This window comes from Hyaena hyaena, unplaced genomic scaffold (genome assembly GCF_003009895.1).
Source record: "Hyaena hyaena isolate Hyena2069 unplaced genomic scaffold, ASM300989v1 scaffold_12, whole genome shotgun sequence".
Classification (NCBI taxonomy): Eukaryota; Metazoa; Chordata; class Mammalia; order Carnivora; family Hyaenidae; genus Hyaena; species Hyaena hyaena.
In genome coordinates, this window is record NW_024080644.1 from 6556224 (window position 1) to 6579144 (window position 22921).

At 36.6% G+C, this 22921-nt stretch overlaps 1 protein-coding gene across 1 annotated transcript in view; it reads right to left on the reverse strand.

The window, feature by feature from the left end:
- CFAP47 (cilia and flagella associated protein 47) overlaps nucleotides 1–22921 on the reverse strand; it is a 500885-nt gene that overhangs the window by 372088 nt on the left and 105876 nt on the right. The window contains exons 24-26 of the mRNA XM_039256279.1: nucleotides 18642–18801; nucleotides 9501–9696; nucleotides 3684–3893 (exon numbers count right to left, since the gene is read on the reverse strand). Of these exons, the coding sequence (XP_039112210.1) occupies nucleotides 3684–3893; nucleotides 9501–9696; nucleotides 18642–18801 (566 nt within the window). The remainder of the gene's footprint in view (nucleotides 1–3683; nucleotides 3894–9500; nucleotides 9697–18641; nucleotides 18802–22921) is intronic.

Consider the following 22921-nt stretch of genomic DNA (forward strand, 5'->3'; position numbering starts at 1 on the left):
AGAAAGATACATAACAACGGGAAAGAAAGAAAGTACACCATTTCCTTTTCTTATTCTTTGTAAAGTCTACATATGACAGTGCATATAAAAAAGTATAACTATAATAAAGATTTCTGTATGATTCTATACAACCTAAGTAGTGTTAAAACAAGGTGACTAAGGGCATAATCTTTGAAAATAGAAATTTGGTTCAGATTCCTGGCTCTTCCACTTAACATCTAAGTGAGCTTGGACAAGTTATATGGCACTATGGCCCTAAGAAACCTCTTCTGTAAAACACTGGTGAAAATCTAAAAGCATCCACTTCTCAGGGCTATTGTATGGATTCCATGATATCTAACCTGTGATCTAGGACCTGAGCTGTGTTAATTAATAGCTGTTGACCTCATGCTTCCTGTTTGTGTCCAAGCTTTGATTTCCGTAACACACCTCTCCTAGCTCTCCTCTCACATCTGTCATGATTATCAAAGCAGAGCACACACGACTCTCACAATCTGCTCCTACTGCTCTTTCAGCATCATCTCTCAGTTCCATCCAACCAAAAATACCCCCCCACACACACACAGACAAGCCTGTTTCAGCTTCCTTACCTAGTGCACTTTTTTACACACTTGTAATACTCTTTGACCCCATCACCATTCCTCCCATAGATATATATATAACCTTCATCCCCGGATTTTTGGGGGAATTCTAGAAAAGGCAAGTGGGGTGTGTAGCCTCTGAACTGAACGCTCATGAGCATGGAGGGGACAATTATTAGTGGCAGCAGACATGTTAGCAGGAATAAAAGTGGCTATAATTTATGGCTTTGAGGCCAGCGGAGCCTATCTAAATGTGATGAAGTCTAAAGAAACAAAGTAAGAAGCCATGCAGGTTAGCCCCCAAGGGGAACCACAGTATGAAATGGTCTTACATGAGTAAAAGAAAGCAAAGCATGATGGAATGAGTGTTTTATTTTGTTTTTTATTTTTTTTTTTTATTTTTTTAATGCTTTATTTATTTCTGAGAGAGAGAGACACAGCCATGAGCAGGGGAGGGTCAGAGAGACAGGGAGACACAAAATCTGAAAGAGGAGCCAGGCTCTGAGCTGGCAGTCAGCACTGAGACCGACACGGGGCTCGAACCCACGAACCGCGAGATCATGACCTGAGCCGAAGTCAAACGCTTAACCGACTAAGCCACCCAAGCGCCCCATGAGTGTATTATTTTGTACTGAACTCATGCACTCCAATATGGACAAATTAGATGTGTGTGTGGGGGGTGGGGGGATAAAGGAATCAATTTAGGACAAACACCGGCAAGTGTAATTTGTCCTTTGAGATTTTACTCAGAAACCTTCATAGCCATCTCCAATTTCCCCCTGACCCTAAGACATTATTAGTTGCTCTTGGTGCATTCCCTTTTGTATTCACCTCCTGGCACCAAAGAGTACATAAAAAACACACTGTTTAAAGTCCACCTTTACTGGGGCACCTGGGTGGCTTAGTCGGTTAAGCGTCCGACTTTCGCTTAGGTCATGATCTCGCGGTTCGTGGGTCCGAGCCCCGCGTCGGGCTCTGTGCTGACTGCCAGCTCAGAGCCTGGAGCCTGTTTCAGTCTGTGACTCCCTCTCTCTCTGACCCTCCCCTGCTCATGCCGGCTCTCTCTCTCTCTCTCCTAGAAATAAATAAAACATTAAAAAATAAATAAATAAATTTAAAGTCCACCTTTACTACACTGACCTCCATCTTGAAGGACCCCGTTCTAATGCATCTTTTCTTACCCAAAAGATTTGGCAGATCACACATGGATTACCCACAATAAATATAATAGATGAAAATAAATCAAAGAGTACTATTTATTCCCAAGAAAAATTCTGAGGTGAAAGGGAAGGTCTCCCCTTTCCTGTGTGAAGACCACTTTTATCTCAATAAGATCCAAGATGGAAAGTCTACAGAAAGGCAAAGACAGCTTTGGAGAGCTGTGGAGAGACAGAAGACCTAATGTTATGCACTACAGGAAACCAGGTAAGGAGTTAACAGTGAATGCATCAGTAAAAGGTTCCACAAAGTACTCATGATTCTTGTGCATATGGGCGCAAGTGAAAGCCTTTTGGAGCCTAATTATGATTTTCAAAGTTTCTAAATTACTTCTAAACACTGTACTTTATCCCAAATTTGCTGAGGGTTGAAATGGAGCTTACTGGTAAGTAAGGTAAGAACGGTGGGGAAAAATCCAGGTAAGAGCAAACAAGTCTCAGGCTGAAAGGAAACACACAACAATGACGAGGAAATTTTTTAAAAAGATCAATTATAGCACCTCCTCCTTGTACAGACTGTCTTCAGATCTCCTTACCATCCTGTTTGTTGACCAAGCATCAGTACACTGGCCCAGTGAAGTCTGTTCCAGCCCCCATTAGAGTCAATTGTTCCCCTGGCCCAGAAACAATCTTGTCCACCCAGTATTTAGTGAAAGATTTCCTTCCTCACCCTGGTCATGTGGTCTGAGTCTTCATTAACTTTAAGACATTCATGGATAAATTGTTCATGATTTTTATTGGTGAGTTCAAACATAGACCTTACATTGCGCTCTGGGCAATATAAATTTGTGGACTGAAGTAGAGTAAAGTTAAACTTTGATGAACAAAGTCAGCAATGTACAAAAAGACAGAATGTCTCCCAGGACAGAGGCACAGAGGTCAGTGCTTGACAGGAGCCTAAAGTAAAATCATTAAAATTTTGTTCTTAAATGTCAACACAAGACAGACCGTTAACATCAAAAGAGAAAAATGGGAGTGTGCATGGTGTAACTTAGATGATTTTCCCCCATCAAATTTTGAAACACAGAAGCTGGAGGTCAGCAGAACTCCATGAACTGTGGCCTGGCTATGGCTACACTTTGCACTGGATACAACGTTTCCAGTACCATCTCTCTGTCTTCTAATTCCTAACAGAGAAGTCAGTCTTTGACTATGAAAATACCAAAGAGTAATAACCCCACTCCTAGTTAATAAATTATCACACTGACCACATATACCGACACTAATCTTCAGGGTACAATTCCCTCCAACACTACTTCTCATTATAAACATTTTTAACAACCTTTATTGCTCTGCCCATTGGTGTCTTGCAATGTGGAGAATCAAATCTGCTCAGAGTAAAACGTAAAAGTAGAATTTCTGGTCCCACAAGGTAAGAAATCTAGTAGCATGTTTTCACCAAGGTGTATTTGAATTTCCCTGAACCTGTTAAAGCTACATGCAACAAAATCATATTGTTTGGAAACTCGTTATGCTGATGTTTCTCATTTTCATTTAATACTTATTTAACATTTCCTTCGTGCCAGTTCCTATCCAATTACTCAATAATTATTAACTTAGAGAGTTTCTTATAATTACAGATGAGATTCTGTAGATAGGTTCTGCTATAGTCCCCATTTTACAGATGAGAAAACAGAGGCTCAGAAGATTAAATAAATTCACCACAGTTAAGAGAGCCAGGATTCAAACCCACGTAACCTAGCTTCGTATATGCTAGTAACCACCAGCAAGCTGTTTCTCATGTGAGCCATGCTGCATTTGGAACATTAAAAAAGATCTTTATGCCCAAAGTCATTATTTTAGATGTCTCTCCTTTTAACATTTTACAAGAGTGTAAAACATAAACTCATTATTCTTCACTGTCAGATAGAAAAGAATCTCTTACCAGTTATTTCTGTCATCACAAAAAAGAATATCGGTGAAAAATGACACAGGTTTAGAAGATTTGAAACTGAGATGGCAGGTGAGCTGAGCATTTATTCCACTGGAAGACCCTATGATGACACGGCCTTTCGGAAATGTCACAGAAAGCGGGTGAGCCTCATCACCATCAAGAAGGCTCACTGTGGGAATCTGGACATTTAACGTGGAATCTCTGTTCAAAATGAAAAAAAAAGATAGCTCAAAATACATGCAAGTAATTGGATGTAAATGTGTTTCCCTCTGCTTATTGAACCATTCAAAAAATTAAACAAGTATTTAAAATAATATGCCCAATTATTAAAGATATTTTTGCATCATCTCTTACGTTCTGGTCCCAATATAAGATGGATAATATATTAATGTGACCACATAACATGATCCAAAGTTCGTTTTCTCCTCTAAGAACTACAACAGAGGATTATAACACCTGATTAAATACAATGTGCTTTTATCGACAGCCATGATATAAAAAGTATTGCCCTTAAATACAGCCTTATAAAAATTTACCAAAAATTACCACCTTGACAGCTATAGCTTTAATGCATATAGACTAAATAAAATATTAACAGATGTATAAACACATAAAATTTTGGGGGGGTGCCTGGGTGGTTCAGTCAGTTGAGTGTCCGACTTTGGCTCAGGTCATGATCTCACAGCTTGTGAGTTCGAGCCCTGCATCGGGATCCATGATGACAGCTCAGAGCTTGCAGCCCGCTTGAGATTCTGTGTCTCCCTCTCTCTCTGTCTCTCCCCTGCTGACACTCAGTCTCTCTCTCTCTCTCTCAAAAATAAACAAACATTAAAAAAACTAAAAAACATAAAAATTTTGATGTGGATACTATTAAGCACTTGTATGCATATGTTATATTTTCTAATCATTATTACTAAAAATTCCACTTAATGTTCTTCACACATTGCATTATATACCTATAATTTATTTAAACAATCTAAAATCTTTATGATTACTAATAACACAGTATGTAGTATTCACTTTTAAATATAATACTTGAAGGAAACCTGGGTGGCTCAGTTAGTTAAGTGTCTCACTCTTGTTTTTAGCTAAGGTCGTGATCTTACAGTTTTTGAGATATAGCCCCTCATCAGGCTCTACACTGATAGCAAAGAACCTACTCGGGATTCTCTCTCTCTCCCTCTCTCTGTGCCCCACTCCTGCTCACTCACTCTCTCTCTCTCTCTCAAAATAAACAAACTTTAAACAAAAATAAATATGGGATAACTTTTAATGCTCAATAAATATTTGATATTACTTTAAAATTTTTATTATATATGTAGGCTCCTATAGCAAAGAAGTGTTACTTAATGGGAATCATATTTCCCTACTATCTTAATTAGAATGAAGATTATTCAGCTAAATAACGAAAAAAAGTAAAAAAAAAACTCAACTTGAATTACTCAAACTGATAAGAGTTCAATGAGTAAAAAATTAAAAGTGTAATTTAAAATCAGGTTTAAAACCAATTCTGTTGTTAACTAGCTAAGTGTCACTAGGTAAGTCATTAATGCTGTTGATTTTACTGTACATACAATGAGGAGATTGGGTTCTATTATCTCTACAGTCCCTGCTACATGTTCATTTCATTATATCTTACTTTTCAAGATTCAACTTTTAACTTGAGATCAATCTCAATTTTTTAATGTTTATTTATTTTTGAGAGAGAGAGAAAAAGACAGAGTGTCGGTGGGGGAGGAACAGGGAGAGAGGGAGACAGAATCCGAAGCAGCCTCAAGGCTCAAAGCTCAAAGCTGTCAGCAGAGAGTTTGAGTTCGAGCCCACATCAGTCTCTATGCTGACAGCTCTGAGCCTGGATCCTGCTTTGGATTCTGTGTCTCCCTCTCTCTCTGCTCCTCCCCCGTTCACACTCTCTCTCTCTCTCTCTCTCTCAAACTCAAAAAACTCAAAACTCAAAAAACTCCTATAGTCTCTATAGGAGTTTTTTTAAATAATTCCAAATGTTTGGCAAATCCTGTTCATATTTTCTTTAATGATTTTAAAATTATACTTATCATCAGAAAACACAGTCTCTATGATGTGAACTCTTTAAAATGTGTTAAACTTGAACTACAGAATGACACACTATCAATTTTTATAAATATCTCCTATATCAACGAAAAAAATGTGTATTCTCTAACTGCAGGGTGCAGGATTTTAGAATACTATTCTTAATACTACTTTTAGTATTTTTAATAATATTAGTATTAAATGAAGGAGGCTTTTAATAAAATATTCTTTTTACATGTTCTTTATCTACACAAAGGTTTTTGACTTTAGGACTCAATAATTGAGATCTATGTTGAAACATCCTACAATGATGAAGGACTGGTCAATTTCCCCCTACTATTTTAATTTGAGGTTTATGTATTTTAAGACTACTTTGGTTGTGCATACAATTTTAGAATTCTGATAGTTTTCAGGTGAGCTGCATCTTTTGTAATTATTTAATGGCTTCTTTTTAAACTTTTTAATTTTACTTTACTTTTAGAGAGAGAGAGAGAGAGTGCACATGCATGAGAGAGGGGCAGAAGGACAAAGAGCAAGAGAATCCCAAGTAGGCTCCATGCTCAGTGCAGAGCCTGATGAAGTGCTCAATCCCATGATCTTGGGTTCATGACCTAAGCCAAAATCAAGAGACAGTCACTAAACTGACTGAACTACCACCCAGACTCCTTTTTATATTAAAAAGGTTTCTTTGTATTTAAAATATGTTTTACCTCTTTTTTATATAAATGTTTAAGAGAAAGAGAGAGAGAAAATGCTAAGTGTGCTACGGGCAGAGAGAGAATCCTAAGCAGGCTCTGTGCTGTCAGTGCAGAGGCCAACACGGGATCAATTTCATGAACTCTGAGATCGTGACCTGAACCAGAAATCAAGAGTCAGATGGGGCACCTGGGTGGCTCAGTCAGTTAAGCGTCTGACTTCGGCTCAGGTCATGATCTCACGGTTCGTAAGTTCGAGCCCCACGTCGGGCTCTGTGCTGACAGCTCAGAGCCTGGAGCCTGTTTCAGATACTATGTTTGTTTCCCTCTCTCTCTGCCCCTCCCCTGCTCATGCTCGTTCGCTTTCTCTCTCTCTCAAAAATTAAAAAATTAAAAGAAAAAAAGAGTCAGGCACTTAACCAACTGAACCACGGAGGTGCCTCTGTTTTACCTCTTAAATAAGGTTATCACATGTAAAATCAATACTGCTATCCAGCTTTCTTTTGGTTATGCTACCATACATTTTCCCATGTTCTTAGTTTGATGGTTTACAAGTAGTAGTTTTACCACCCAGGAGACATGTAGCAATGTTTGGAGACAATTTCTTTCTGTCATAAGTAGGGGGAGGATGCTATTGGTTACATACCAGGGAGGCTGCTAACATCCTACTACACACAGAATAGCTTCCAAGGAAAAAAAGAAGCACCCTCCCCAAAATGTCAACAGTTCTAATGTTGAAAAACCCTGCTTTACTTCAGTCTCTCTTCTCCTTATGTTTTACATCTACTTCTTTTAATAGGCAGTTGGACTTTTTTTTTTCTTATTTACTCGGACATTGTCTTTTAACTAGTGAGAGTAACTTGTTTACATTTAATTGCATTACTCAACTACACAGAGTTTTTGCCATCATTTTTGTTTTAATTTTCTCTTGCTTTTAAAAGTATTCTTCTTTTTTTCTGTCTTACAAAGTTAAGTGAGGTTTTGTTGCTTTCTCCACTATTTGTGGAGTTATAGTCAATCTTTGGTTTAGTGGATGCCCTAAAAATTTTACCTGTCACATTTTGTTTTACAATTTCTAAAAGATATATTTGGTTCATTTTCAAGTCTGTATCGAATAATTCTATGTTAATTAGTAATTTTTGTAATGCCACTTTTTAAAAATAAATTATTTATATTCTGTGTCTGATAATTCCAATATCTGAATTACTTAAGAGTCTAGATTTCAAGACAGTTGTTTGTGCTCACTCTAAATTATGGTATCTTCCCTTCTGGTGAGTTCTGTGATACTTGATACTGCCCTGATGTCTGGTTGATAGCAACTGTGGCAACTGAAATATGAGCCCAACCTGAGGATGGCTTCATTGAAAGCAGAAGTTCACAAATGGTGTTCCATGGATCAGCAGCATCAGTATCATTTGGAAAGTTACTAGAAATAAAAATTATTACATACGATTCCAGGCTTCCTAAATCATAAATTCTAGGAATGGTACGCAATAAGTTCTGTTTTCAAAAGTCTTTCAGGTGATGCTGATATACACCACAGTTTAAAAACCACTGATAAGAGATTTGCTCACTCTGCTGAAAGGTAGAAGGATTTATTCACATGAACTCTTTTAGCCTCTTTTAGTGTCTCTGGATTAATCAAGGAATTTGAGACTGTTTTCCTACCTTGAAAAAGTTGTCTCAAGTTCTGTGCTTTTTTTTTTTTTTTAATGTTTATATATTTTTGAGAGAGAGACAGAGACAGAGTGGAAGTGGAGAAGAGGCAGAGACAGAGGGAAACACAGAATCCGAAGCAGGGTCCTGGCTTCAAGCTGCCAGCACAGAGCCCAACACGGGGCCTGAACTCACAAAGTGTGAGATCATGATCTGAGCCAAAGTCAGATGCTTTACAAAGTTGTCTCAAGTTTTAAGAAAAGCCTGCATTTGGAAGATTACTACAGCTCACCACTCTTACTGTGGTTTCAGCCTGTATGCATTGGTTTGGTTTGTTTTTATTTAACCCTTTGGAAACCTCTTATATTTCTCAGAAGCCAGCAATGAATGAATGAATGAATGGATGAACACACAAACACACACACACACACACACACACAATCTACTTGTTCTGTAGTGCAAGGGCACATAATGTATCTAGGATACATTAGCATCCTATATAATATTGGTGTTTGGGCTGTTGATAAATTGTTTTAAAAAATGAGAGCAGATTGCATTCTGCTAAACTATGTATACATGAGAGGCAGAATTCGGAGATGGCCCCCAAGAGTCCTCTCCCCTGGTATACACACAAACTCTGTATTATTCCCACCCCGTGCGAATATATATTTATGGGTGGGAGAACCCGTAAATATATCACACTAGTGATTAAGTTGTGTTATACAGACTTTCCATATGTTCCTGAGGTCCCCAGGCAAATGAATTCAAGTAAAGCAAAAAAATTTATCATGGGTGGATTCGATTTCATTAGGTGAGATCTTAAAAGAAGGTTTGGATGTCAGAGACTGAAAAGTCATAGAGACGGTCTAAAGTACCATGATGGGAGGAGCAACCACATGGCTAGGATGTGAGGGTGGTCTCTAAGAGCTGAGAGTGGTCCCAGCCAACAGCCAGCAAGAAATTATCTTAGTCCTACAAGTGAAAGGATTAATTCTGCAGGACTGAGTCTCAGATGAGACTGCTGCCACAGCCCGCATGCTGATTTCTGCCTACTGAGACCATCAGCAGTGGAGGCAGCTTAACTAGCCTGGAGGACTCTTGACCCAAAGAAACTTAAAAGATAACAAATTCATATTTGTTTGCACTAAGTTTGTGTTAATTTGTCACACAGCCATAGAAAGCTTGCTTCTCATACCATGAAGAGAGACATACCAAAAATTTTTACAAGAAAATCAAATGACTACTTGTGAGGTAATGAAGTGGGCTGCTTAAAATTTTTAATTTAAATGAACCGTTAAATATTTTAATGGCTCGTTTCTACTACATAAACAAGTCAGACAACTCATACAACACATATACTATCAAAAAAGCCATAAAAAACTGGGGTAAATTCACATTAAGCATTTACCTGAAATAGTTCTGAGGTAAAATGTTGACATCCATCGTAGTTGTTACGTCCAGAGGAACAGGAGTGAAAAATATGAATGGAGGGTCAAACAATAACGTGGGTGATTTTACCTCTCCAACCAAACATAACATTCGATAGCAAACTGGATTCTCATTTAGACGAATGGGAATATCTGCTGTGTATTTTCTAGGATGATCTAATGAAAAATAATTGTTTTTAAGTATCTTAGATTTGTTTACATACACAAAAAATTTTACTTAGTTTAAATCTTACTAAATATTTAAAGGTACTATTAAGGTACAGCTCAAATGGAGAATAGATTACTCAGAAATTGGAATAATCGTGCCAAGGAACTTTAAACATGTAATGAAGTATCACTGAATTAAAAAATATTTTAGGGGCACCTGGGCGGCTCTGTCAGTTGAGCGTCCGACTTCAGCTCAGGTCATGATCTCACAGTTCATGACTGTGAGCCCCACATTGAGCTCTATGCTGACAGCTCAGAGCCTGGAGCCTGCTTCGGACTCTGTCTCCCTCTTTCTCTCTGCCCCTCCCCCTCTCAGAGTCTCTCGTTCTCGCTCTCGCTCAATAAATACATAAAAACATTAAAAATATTTTAAAGTGTATTATGTCTAGAAATAGAGAAGGCCTCCTTAAAGCAGATATTCATTATTATTGGAAAATACACAAACCTGGAAGAAACAGTGCAACAAGACTTTTTTGTTTTTGGATTGTTTTCTATGCCTTAACAGGAGCTGCCGATCCCTTCAGTATAGGCAGTATGAAGATGAGGTCAGACAGTTGCCATAGGATCTCAGGGGACTCGTACTGAGAAATGGGTATGCTGAGAAGAGAGGATTGTTGTTCCTTCCAGATTTTTAAGTTTCCAAAAGGGTGTCAGGGTTGACTGGCCAATTTCAGCTCATAGGAAAAGAAAGGAAATTCCCATGTGCTAACTCATTATGATGAAAGGCAGTCTGTGTTGGAGAAAAGGGCTCGGCATCTGGGGCTGCGGGTTCATCCCACACAATGGTTCCATTCCAGCAAGCTGTTGGTGCCCTTTTAGACCCAAAGGCCCAAACACAGTGTCTCATAGAGAGAAAGCTGTGATTTGGTGAGTATGAACTTAAGGTAATATCTTAGAATTAAAAAACAGGATCAGGGCCATCAAGAGTATCACCAAAGCACACAATGAGTGCTCTGGGAGATGCATGTTCAAAAGTGACGCTGTGAACCACACACAAAAGCAATGGAATCATTGAACTGATCAAACTCAACAAGATCTCTCTGTACTGGGTGCCTTTACTTGGTCAGGTAAGTCTTTTCTTGTTCATATAGTCTGCGATCCTTGGAAAATGAGAGGTGACTAAAAAGGGAAGTGAATTAGTGACTTCTTACTGACAAATGAGCAGAGGAAAGACTATGTGAAAAGAGGACCAACTATATCTATTCCTTCAGTTGAGAAAATAAATTATAATAGAATGTAAGTATTTAAAACACTATAAATCAGTGTCCTGATACATCTATTAGCATGACATTTCATTTTTCTATTTTTTCAGCATGGCATTTTATAATCAATTTAACTGTGTGCAAGAAACAGTACATACGATACTGTGATTACTAGGTTTTGAAAATGCTTCATCTTTTATTATCTGTTTAGAACTCTGAAAATATGATAGAAAATATCACATATTCTCCCCATTCTGGAGTTTCCGTTGGTAACAGAGCTAGTTGCTGGTATTTTATTTATTTTTTTTATTACATTTATTTAATTGTGTAAAGCAGTCGTGTCCCAAGGGTTCTGATGCAAGTGATTTACTGAGAGCATGCCCTCAGGAGGAACTTTGAGGTAAAGGGGGAAGAAAAAGAGAGGAGAGCCAGAAGCTATGAAAAGTTGTTGGTTTATAATGCAGATTCAAATCGATCCCATAGGCAGCTATGGGATGTGAATTTACCTGAGAGGTTGCCCCCCCTGAAGGAAAGTTAGCTGGGCCACCTGAGGTAGTGGTAGTGGTGATGATTAGCCTCATAGGCATCTCTGCAATGGAGCATCTTTGGTCACCCAAAGGCAACCTTCTAGAGGAGGGAACAGACACAACCTGTCAGGAGCCAATTCCCACAACTGAGAGACAGGTGGGAAAACCCAATACGGAAATCTGGAAGGGCTCAAACAGCATATATCAGAGACTGCAATCCTAATGTTGCTTCAGAAGCAAGAATAATTAAGAATAACAACAGGTAAGTGACTACAATACTCTTTTAAATAGAAATGGCATTTAGTGTGCTTATTTTATTCTGGCATATAAACTATAATGGTACTGAAGCAGATGCTTTAAATTAAAGACAAATACCAGTATAGACTTCCTCAAAAAATAAGGGGGCTGGGGAAATCTTCATAGCTGCCTATGCAAGCATCTTCCTGTTCCTTTGCTTCAGTCTGCTTAAAGAATCTAGTTGTCAAAACTTTCACTTCCTAAAGCTCATTACCAGAAAAATTCTATATTTTTATGCAGCAGGGATTCTTATGTTGAGACTTTTATAACTTATGTGCCCTGTGGGTTACGAAACATTGAGGCTATTTACAGGAGAACCAAGAATAATCTTCTCTAAGGAAAGTGAGAGTCTAACCACACAAATTAGATTCAAGAACAATGGTTTGGATTCAGAAGGAGCTGGAGATTTGCTTAGACATTAGGTCACCTATTCCACCACAGCCCCAGCCTCCATCCTAGTGCAAGTCCAAGAAAGTGATGTGAGGGAGTGAAAAGTAAAAACACCCACTTAAACTCTTGAAAGCCTTGAGAATGTAAGGCAGCCCTGCTTGGTGGCTAGTATAACAAGTCTAGCCAAAGTAGATAAAGTATAGCTATCCCACATTAGGTGATATTGATAGCAAAGGATGTATCCATAAGGCAAAGAAAACTAATGGGACATAAAGGCCCTGACCATGGCTTGGGATAAGAGGCTTCCACTACAGTCAGAAAATGACAGAAGAAAAGTATAATCAATTACCAATGATTATAGCATTGGTAAGAAATGCCAAGAAAATGGCAGATGCTAAGGATACCCAAAGAACAAGGCCAAGATCTCACCGGGTATAACTGAAAAAATCCTAAGCCAATAATGAATGATCCATGTACAAACAAACAAAAAAAGGCTGTCAAGAGAAACTGTCCCGGAGAAAATTCAAGCACTGAACATACATAAAAAATTTATACATATAAGGATATAAATAAATTGTAGAGTTGAAACATACAATGACTAAATTGAAAAATTCACCAAAAGGCACTTGGGGGGCTCAGTCGATTGAGTGTTTGACTTTGACTCAAATCACAATCTCATGGTTTGTGAGTTCAAGCCCCAGCATGGGTTCACTACTGTCAGCACAGAGCCTGGAGCCTGCTTCAGATTCTGTGTCTCCCTCTTCCTCTCTGTCCCTCCCCTACTTGTGCTCTCTCTGTCTTTCAAAATTACAGAAAACAAATAGCAAAAGGCAGATGTAAATCTTTCTTCATCTTACTTCATCAGTAATTAATAAGTAGGTGTAAAATGACTCAACACACCCATGAGAAGGCTGAGCTATGCAAAATAAATTTTTAAAAGTGATCCAAATCCATGCCATCAGCAAGAGACACTCTGGGTTCAGAAACACAATTCAACTGAACGTTAAAAGGAAGGAGAAATGTTATATTTATATATGCAAATAGTAACTTAAAAAGGGCTGCAGTGGCTATCCTAATACCAGACAAATGAACTGTTAAGATAAAAGTCAATACTGGAGACAAAGACATTATATAATGGTAACAGGACAATCCATGAAAAAGATAAAACAATTACAAAAATAAATACACCTAAGAGAGTCACAAAGTATACAAGGCACAACCCTGTAAAACTGAAAAAAGAAATAACAGATATTTCAGTAATAACCCTTTGAGAATTTAATACTCCACTCTCAATTGGGGATAAGACAAATAGGTAGAAGATCACTAAAGAAATAAAATATTTTGGTCTATAAACCAAATCAATCTAAAAGACATCTATGAACATTCTACCCAACAAGAGCAGAATATATACACTTCTCAAGTGCATGTGAGGGAGCCTGGCTGGCTTAGTTGGTAAAGCATGTGACTCTTGATGTCCGGGTTGTAAGTTTGAGCCCCATATTAGGTGTAGAGATCACTTAAAATTTAAAAAATCTTAACAAAAAAATCAAGTGCATGTGGAATATTCTTGAGGGTAAATCATATTTTAGGGTATAAGGTAAGCCTTTAAATTCACTGAATCCAGGGGCACCTGGGTGGCTCAGTCAGTTAAGCATCTAATTCTTGATTTTGCCTTAAGTCATGATCTCATAGTTAGGGAGTTTGAGCTCCATGTTGGGCTCTGTACTAACAGTGTGGAGTCGGCTTGGGATTCTCTCTCTCCCTTTCTCTCTGCTCCTTCCCCACTCCTATCCTCTGGGTCTCACTCTCTCTCAAAATAAATACATAAACTTAAGAAGATATCAGTACTTAACTTTGCAACATAAGAAACAAGGAAAAAAAGAGCAAATTACAACCAAAGCAAGAAGGGAGGAAATAATAAATATTAGAACAGAAATCAGTTGAAGAGAGTATAGGAAAATATTAAGAAAATCAATAAAGTCAGAAGTTGGTCATCGAAAAGCATATCAAATTTGAAAAATCTTTGGCAAGAATGACCAAGATTTGAAGATTCAAATTATAAGTCATGAATAAGATAGGGAAAAATCACTACTCACTTTACAGAAATTCAATTAAAAAAATTATAAAGGAACACAATGTACAGCTGTACAAATTAGCATTTATACAATCTGTATCTAAGCAAATTAGATAATGTAGATGAAATGGAGAAACTCCTAGAAAGACAAAAAGTACTTAAACTGTCTCATGAAGAAATAATAAAATGTGACCTGACTTACTGAAAGGGATTGTAACAGGGAGAAACAGCAGGTGTGACTCCACACTGATTGTATTTTCCTTGCTGCTGTGACCTCTACCTTAGAACCTTCTGCTGAGACCTGCATATAGCCCTGTCACAGCTGAGATTTGCAAAAACTGCTTTTTACCTGAATCTATCTCACCTGAGGAGATAAGGAAGTACATACAGAAATGACAATGCTATTATGTCTAAGATTTAGAGGAATGACATGACCAGATAGATTCCTGTATGCAAAGATCAACTGACCAAGGACAAAGAAGTTACATTATCTCCTCAGATGTCTACAGAAGTCAGTTACCATCTGACTCCAACCTTGCCACTTCCCCTTTTGCTAACATAAAAGAAACTCCAATTTCACGCTGAAGGAGATGGTTCTTTGGGACAAGAGTCTGCCATTTCCTTGGTTTGCTGGCTTTCCGAACAAAGTGCTTTCTATTCCCTAATGTCTTGCCTCTCCACTTACTGGCCTATTGAACAGTAAAGACAATGAGCTTGGACTCAGTTACAGAACTGAAGTAGCAATCAAAAAACTTCTCACATAGAATAGCCAAAACCCAAACGGACTGACTGGTGAAATCTACTAAACATTTCATGAAGAACTCATATCTATCTATATAAAATTATATTTATATTGATATATATATTAACATATATGTTTATGAAACTTCCCAAGCCATTCTCTAAGACCATGGTAACAGAAATCACACTTCTGTTTTCGGCAAATTGACAGTGAACAAGGGAACCAAAACAATTCAATGGGGAAACAATGCTGTTTTCAATAAATGGTGCTGGGACAAGCAGATAAACCCATGCAAAAGAATGAGGACGGAGCCCTACCTTATAGTACATTAAAAAGTAACTCAAGATAAGCCACAAATCTAAATAAAATAATATGACTTTAGGAGAAAACCTAAACATAAATCACCATGACCTCGGGTTATGGATATTTTCATAGATAAGACACTGAAAAGCTGAAGTAAAAAAAGAAAAATTGGATAAATTAGGCTTCATCAAAATTAAAATCTATTTGGCATTAGATATCATCATCAGAAAGTGAAAAGAGAAATCTCAGAACGAAATAAGATGTTTTATCCAGAAAATATAAAGAACAATGTAAACTCAAAAAGACAGCCAAATTTTAGAATATGTGCTGCCGAAGCGAGCACAAGACAGCCAAATTTTAAAATCGACAAAGGACTTGAACAGACATTTCTCCAAAGATAATACATAAACTGACAGTAAGTACATGAAAAGATACTCAACATCATTAGTCATTTGGGAAATGCAAATAACAACTATGATAACATATTACTTCACACTCACTAGGATAGCAATAATAAGATCACAAGAAGAGTTAGCAAGGATGTGGAGGAAAAAGAACCCCCATTCACTACTGGTAATATTTTTATTGTTATAGTTGCTTTGTAAAACAGTTTGACAGTTTCTTAAAATGCTAAACATCAAATTATCCTATGACCAACAATTCCACTTTAAGATATATAACCAAATAAATGAAAACATGTGTCTTCAGAGGACTCTACATGAATGTTCATAGCTGTTTTATTCATAGGAACCAAAAAAGTAGATAGGATCCAAATGTCCATCAAACGAATAGAGACTGAATGTCTATGAACTGACATGTGATATACTTATACAATTATTGTATAATACTTATACAAGTATATAATTAATACTTATACAATTATTGTATAGTTGTATATCACATGTCATAATATAACAGAAAGGAATTAAGTACTAATTGATGCTATAATATGGATGATGCTATAATATGGACGAACCATGAAATTATTATGCAACGTGAAAGAAGCCAACCACAACAGGACACATATTACAGGATTCTATTTATATGAAATATCCATAGTAATCATATTTGTAGAGACTGCTAATAGTGGTCAGCAGTGGCTGAGTGGAGGGAGAGATGAGGTATAGGGTCTCCTTTGCAGGCAATGAGTATGTTCTAAAATTAGGCTGTGAGGATGGCTGCTCAGCTATGACTATCCTAAAAACCACTACACTGTACATTTTTAAAAAGTATATTTTATGGTGTAAGAATCACACTTTAAAAAAACCATACTTTCAAAAATAATCACATATGAATGTGAACTGTACCTCTATAGTATCTAATTAAAAATGTAAGAATGTAAGGCAAAATAGAAGGCATCTTTTTCTTGAAGATTCCAGTAGTTTCCCCATTTTAATGAATAGTAAAAACAACTGAGAAACCCAGAAAATAAATGCATACTTGATTTGGAAAGAACTACTAAGGAAAAGTTATGAAGACTGTATTCTGTGCAATGTGAGCCAGGAAAAATAAAAATTGTACTAGGAGGAAATAAATGAGGGTGACCAAAAGATCAACCATATGCTACTCTGGTTCCAACTCAAAAGGCCCTTATCACTCAACTCCAACTCCCCAAGATTCCATTCTCCATCCAGCTGTTTGATCCTGAAGAGCCTTTTACAGTCTCATTCAAACCAATGGCTTCGATCTGCTACAGTCTTGCCTCCTGCTACCTCAATACCTCAGAGGTGGAGAAGACTCCAGCCCACTTATCAAGCAAGGGGAGGAATGGAATGATAATTACAAAACACACTAACTGCAAATAAAAACCCAAAACATTTCAGCAGAGTCAGAGTAAGAAATAAATTCATATATAACTTTGTCTGTGGGCAAGGTCACTGATACTGTTCCAACTTGGAACTGACAGGAAAATATATGTCCACATAGGTGTTTTCAACAGTCTAAAGATGACATATAAAAGAGAATAAGATGTATAGCATATAAAACAAAATTTGGAAAAATACATGAAATTTCTGAAAAATAATATAAACAAAATATAAAATGAAACTGCTTGGAAATGAATAAATATTACAACAGAAAATATGAACAAGTCAAATTCCCTTCCTAAAAATCACATTTCAGTCTTGCTCAAGAAGAGAAGCAAAATCCTTTGTTTTACAACACTAGTCTTAAATTTAAAAAGACACAGACTGAAAATAAAATGATATATCAACCAAAGGCTGACAAAAGACAAAATGGCAATATAGCACATAAAACAACATTCAAGCAAATGGCATTTAGTAGAAAAAAGAACATTACTTTAAATGCATATGCTTATTTATAAAAGATATAGAAGACAAAATTGTAATAACATCCAAATATACAAAGCAAAACTACTAGAATCAAAAACGTTTTAACAAACTGCCACCATAGTAAGAGACTCAGACAGACTATAGTAACAATTCTAATGCAATTGCAATATAAATGTAATGTAATTGTAATGTAATAACACTGGATTAATGGATTTAGGAGGAGAATTAGGTAGAAGAGGAGATATTGCAAATGAAGAGAAAAATTCATTAGTTACATGCTTTTAGATGATAAAACTATTTACTTAGAAAACAATGCAGAATAATCTCTGAAAAACTTCCAGATCTACCTAGAGAAGTTCAGTTATGGGAGCCAGGTGCCATATAAACTATAAATATACTTTTATATAGTAATAGCTAATTTAAAAGATTAATTTAAAAATATCATTCCGAATAATGAGGCCTACAAAATAAACTTTACTAGAAAAACATGCTATTTTTTGAGGGGGAAAAAACTCCATTATAGGCCCTTTTCTAGAAACAGGAAGAAATTAGCCTATAGTTCATTTGGAAAAGTTACTGTGTAAGAACTGCCAAGAATTAGTGTAACAGATTTGTAATGACAGAAAATTTGTGACACCAATTATAAAAAGGTACAATAAAGTTGTTGTAATAAAGAACACCAGTAATGAAGTGGACAGAGAGATAAACAGACATGCTGGCCAGCTTCCCCCAGAGCAGGCAATCCAAGCATGAAAGCTAGATGGTGGCCATGCCTTTTCTGACCTCATCTTGGAAATCACACAGCATCATATCCATAATATCTTCTGGGTGATCTATCAGTCCTATTTCATGTGGGAGGGGACTATACAAGGCCATGAATACCAAGAGGTGAGGATCATTGGGGGCCATATTGAGGCTGTTTATGAAAGAAGTCTAGTAAGAAACTTCTTAAAACTGTTTCAAGAACACATAAAAAATAACCTAAACTATTGTGTACATGATAAAAATAAATAATATGTGAGGGGTAAAGTGAAACATCAATAGCAAATATAGGCAAAAAGTACTTACTTGGACAGAAACTTATGGTAACTTTAAATTCTTTATGTGATTGCAGAACCCCACCCAGCACACTAATCTTGAATGTGCCATCTTTGAAAAGTTTGCCAGTATTACTAATATCCAACATCCATTTCACATCTTGTTTTGAAGTATTATATAAGACAAGATCCTGGTTATAAACACAAAATAAAAAAAATAAAAGGAGACATTTATAAAAATTATAATATGCAATGGAAAATTTAGCTGGTTTTACCATGCCAAGGTGAAGAGCCTATCTATGTACAAAGTCAAACAATTAAAAGTGGAATTCACAGATAGATTGTTTTAAAAGTGATGTTAGGCAAACAAAGGGATGTGCAAATATGTTCATAGCATATTAACACCTATGAAAACTACACAAAGGATAGAGACCGGGGTAAAATAAAAATGTTAAAAGAGCTATGCTAATTAGCAAGGATGCAGAGTAACAACCTTCAGTCATGATTGTGAGACTGTAAAATGGTACAGCCCCGTAGGAAGACAGTTTGGCAGTTTCTTCTAACATTAAGCATAAAATACCATATGACCCAGGAATCCTACTCCTAAGTATTTACTTAAGTGAAAATTTATGTTCACATAAAAATCTATATGTTAATGTTTTTTTAATGTTTTATTTATTTTGGAGAGAGACAACATGAGCAGGGGAGGGTCAGAGAGAGAGGGAGACACAGAATCTGAAAAAGGCTCCAGGCTCTGAGCTGTCAGCACAGAGCCCCACGTGGGGCTCGAACCCACGAACTGTGGGATCATGACCTGAGTCGAAGTTGGATGCTTAACCAACTGAGCCACCTGGGCGCCCCAAAACCTGTATATTCATGTTTCTAATAGCTTTCTTCATCTCTAACCAATAGAGGGAAAAAAACACCAAGATTTCCTTCAAATATGAATGGATAAACATTCCATACAATGAAATAAAATTCAGGGATAAAATAAATGAAGTATTAATTTGCACAAAAACATAAATAAATATTAAATATATTTTGCTAAGTGAAAGATGCCAGACCTGAATGGCTACATTGTATTTAATTAAATTACCTCTCATTCTGGGAATGCAAAATTGGATGGAAAAAAAGAACCAGTGGTTGGCCAAGTGCTGGTGGAAAGAGGAGTAGCTGACTGCAAAGGGGTTACACTGAGGATTTTTAGTGTAGTAAAACTGTTCTGTCATGTACTGAAGTGGTAAATTATTCTACATATTTTCAAACTCAAAGAATTGTATACTACTAAGAGTGAACTTACATGTATGTAACTTAAAAACAAACAACCAAGATACCGGGAACCCCAGGATGCATTGTAGATGACAACAAACTCTATTACAAATGTATGAAATAATCTCACTGAAGTTAGCGGAGGCTGAGGAGGAAAGGTCAAAGTAACTGCAAAACTGTGTTTTGTTCTTAAATAGTTTATTGTCAAGTTGGTTTCCATATAACACCTAGTGTTCATCCCAACAAGTGCCCTCCTCCATACCCATCACCCCCCTTCCCCTCTCCCCATACCTATCAACCCTCAGTTTGTTCTCAGTATTCAAGAGTCTCTCATGGTTTGCCTCCCTCCCTCTCCCTAACTATTTTTCCCCTTCTCCTCCCCCACGGTCCTGCAAATCTGTGTTGTGACTGGGAACTATAGAGCTAAAGACAAAAAGGTACTCTTTATTAACACTGTACTCTAGTTGGCAAATATGTTAGCAATTCTAGATACAGGTTAAAAATTTTGAAACTTCTTTACTAGCATACTAGTAAAACTATACACTTTTACCTGTGCTTTATACAGGTAAAAAATAAGGAAATAAAATATAAATGAGAAAGCCAAATTTTTCATGGTCAGAGAAAGGAGTTAAAAATGAGCAAGGAAGAAAGACTGGAATAAATCTTGTGGTGCTAGATTAGAGTTAGAGATATCAGTTTGAACTCATGTTTAAATAGATAACTAGATAGATGGATGCATGCTAGAGATAGAATGATAGACAGACAGGGGTGCCTGGGTGGCTCAGCCAGTTCAGCATCCCACTTTGGCTCAGGTCATGATCTCGTGGTCCATTGGTACAAGCCCCGCGTCAGGCTCTGTGCTGACAGCTCGGAGCCTGGAGCCTGTTTCATATTCTATGCCTGTCTCTCTGCTCCTCCCTAGCTTGTGTTCTGTTTCTCTCTCTCAAACTAATAAACATTAAAACATAATTTAAAAAAAAAGAATGATAGACAAATTATATATGTGTGTATTCACTAGTACACACAAAAATATTGCCTGATTCTATTTGCCAAAGAGATTTAGAACATGTGACATCACAGTAGCAGCTGGCACACCTAGTGCACAGATCTTGATTTCTAAATACCATTCTTCCATAAATGGTTTTAGGGTTTCTTGAAGAAAATGTTGATTCTAGAGCTACAACAAGCAAAATAAAAGATAAGCCTGGACCATTTTGTAGTGCCAGAAAGTAAGAGAATGCTTAAAAATCATAATGATGGAAGTATGTTAAAGGACAAGCCTAAAAGAATTCCTAACGGTTAGAGCTGGAACAATTTTAATAATAAAATAAATAATGTGATATTAGATTATAACTGAAAGTATAAAGTAAATATTTTTGAGGTCACTTTGATAAATTAAGTAATAAAATAAATAAATAAAAGGAGGGAGGAAATAATATTTCTTACAGAAAAATTCCCAATAATATATGTAAATGACCGCCTCCAAAAAGTGGAGCTTGACCACCAACTCATTGAGTGTGTGCTGAAACTGATGACTCACTTCCAAAATGTAATGTGTGAAAAAAGAAAATTAGTTTGTCCCACTTTTTTTCCAAGTCTCCTGACATTTATCACCAGTAGGAAGCCATACACAGTATCATGTATGCCCTGCACATGGTGTGACAAAAGAAGACATTTCAGCTCTGTTACACTCTTCCCTGAAACCCATGAAAACTAAAAATGGAGTCGAGAGAGGTGGAAAGAATCAGACAAGCCAAAATTAAAGAATATTCTGAAAAAATACCAAACAAGTATTCTTTAAAATTGACAAGGTCATAAAAAATTAGCAAGACTGAGAGCCTGCCACAGATCAGAGGAAACTAAATGCAATATGGGACTCTAGGTTGGACCATGAGACATTAAGGAGAAACTGGTAATATCCAAATAGAGTCTGTTGTCTAAGTAATAATTCTGTACTAGTGTTAATTTCTTAGTTTTGAAAAATGTTCTATGGTTGTATAAGGTGTTAACATTAGGGCAAGTTGTATGAAGAATATATATAAACTCTCTGCACTATCTTTGTAAGGTTGTGGTAAATCTGGGAGCTATGTGCATGACTTGTGCAACATATTATTACAGTAAAACTTTCAACTAGGTATTTTATATAACTTCACTCTTCAAAATTTGAGAAGTATACAATGATCCATGTAGTTGGCACCACAACAAAATAACAATACTTCCTTTCTTTCTAAAGTATGATTGATTTAAAATATTTAGGATAAAAAATAGGCAGTTTTATTCCCAATGTCTCTCAGTACTTAAATATCTATTTCGTTCTAAAATTTGCATCTTATAAAGAAAGAAACATCTTTTAAAACAGAAGGTGGCCATGAAACTGTACTAGTTATTTGAATGCCTCATTTTTCTCATTCTGAAATGAGGAAATAGCAGATCTCTAAAATACTATCCAATTTCCAATAGAGCTGATACAGTCATCTATAAAGAAACATTGTTTAGTATGTATAGCACTGTTATTTTTAAAAATAAATTTATCAAAATGATATATGTAAGTAGGTTACACAAATAGTTTTTAAATGCTTAAAAAAAAACAGCTGTCCCACTCAACTCCTTATCAACAGCTCTGTTTCCCTGAAGCAACCAATTTTAGCTAATTCTGATTTGGATTTTCTCTGATAGTTATATCTTTATTCTAAATATGATGTTGATATGGCTTCCTTGAGGTTTCTTTTCACTGCTGCCATAACAAATGACCGCAAACTTAGTAGTTTAAAGCCACACAAATTAAATTACAGTCTTGTAGGTTAGAAGTTCAACAGGTGTATCACTGGACTAAGATCAAGGTGAAGGAGCTATGGATCCTTTCTGGAGGGCTCTAGGGAAGGCTATTTGCTTGCCATACCCAGTTTCTAGAAGGCAAACACATTCTGTGGCTGGTGGCTTCCTCCCATTATCTTCACATCCACCAACAACATATTTCTCTACCTTTCTTCTGTCATCACATTTTCTTCCGAGTACAGTCAGGAAAGCTTTTCTGGTTTTAAC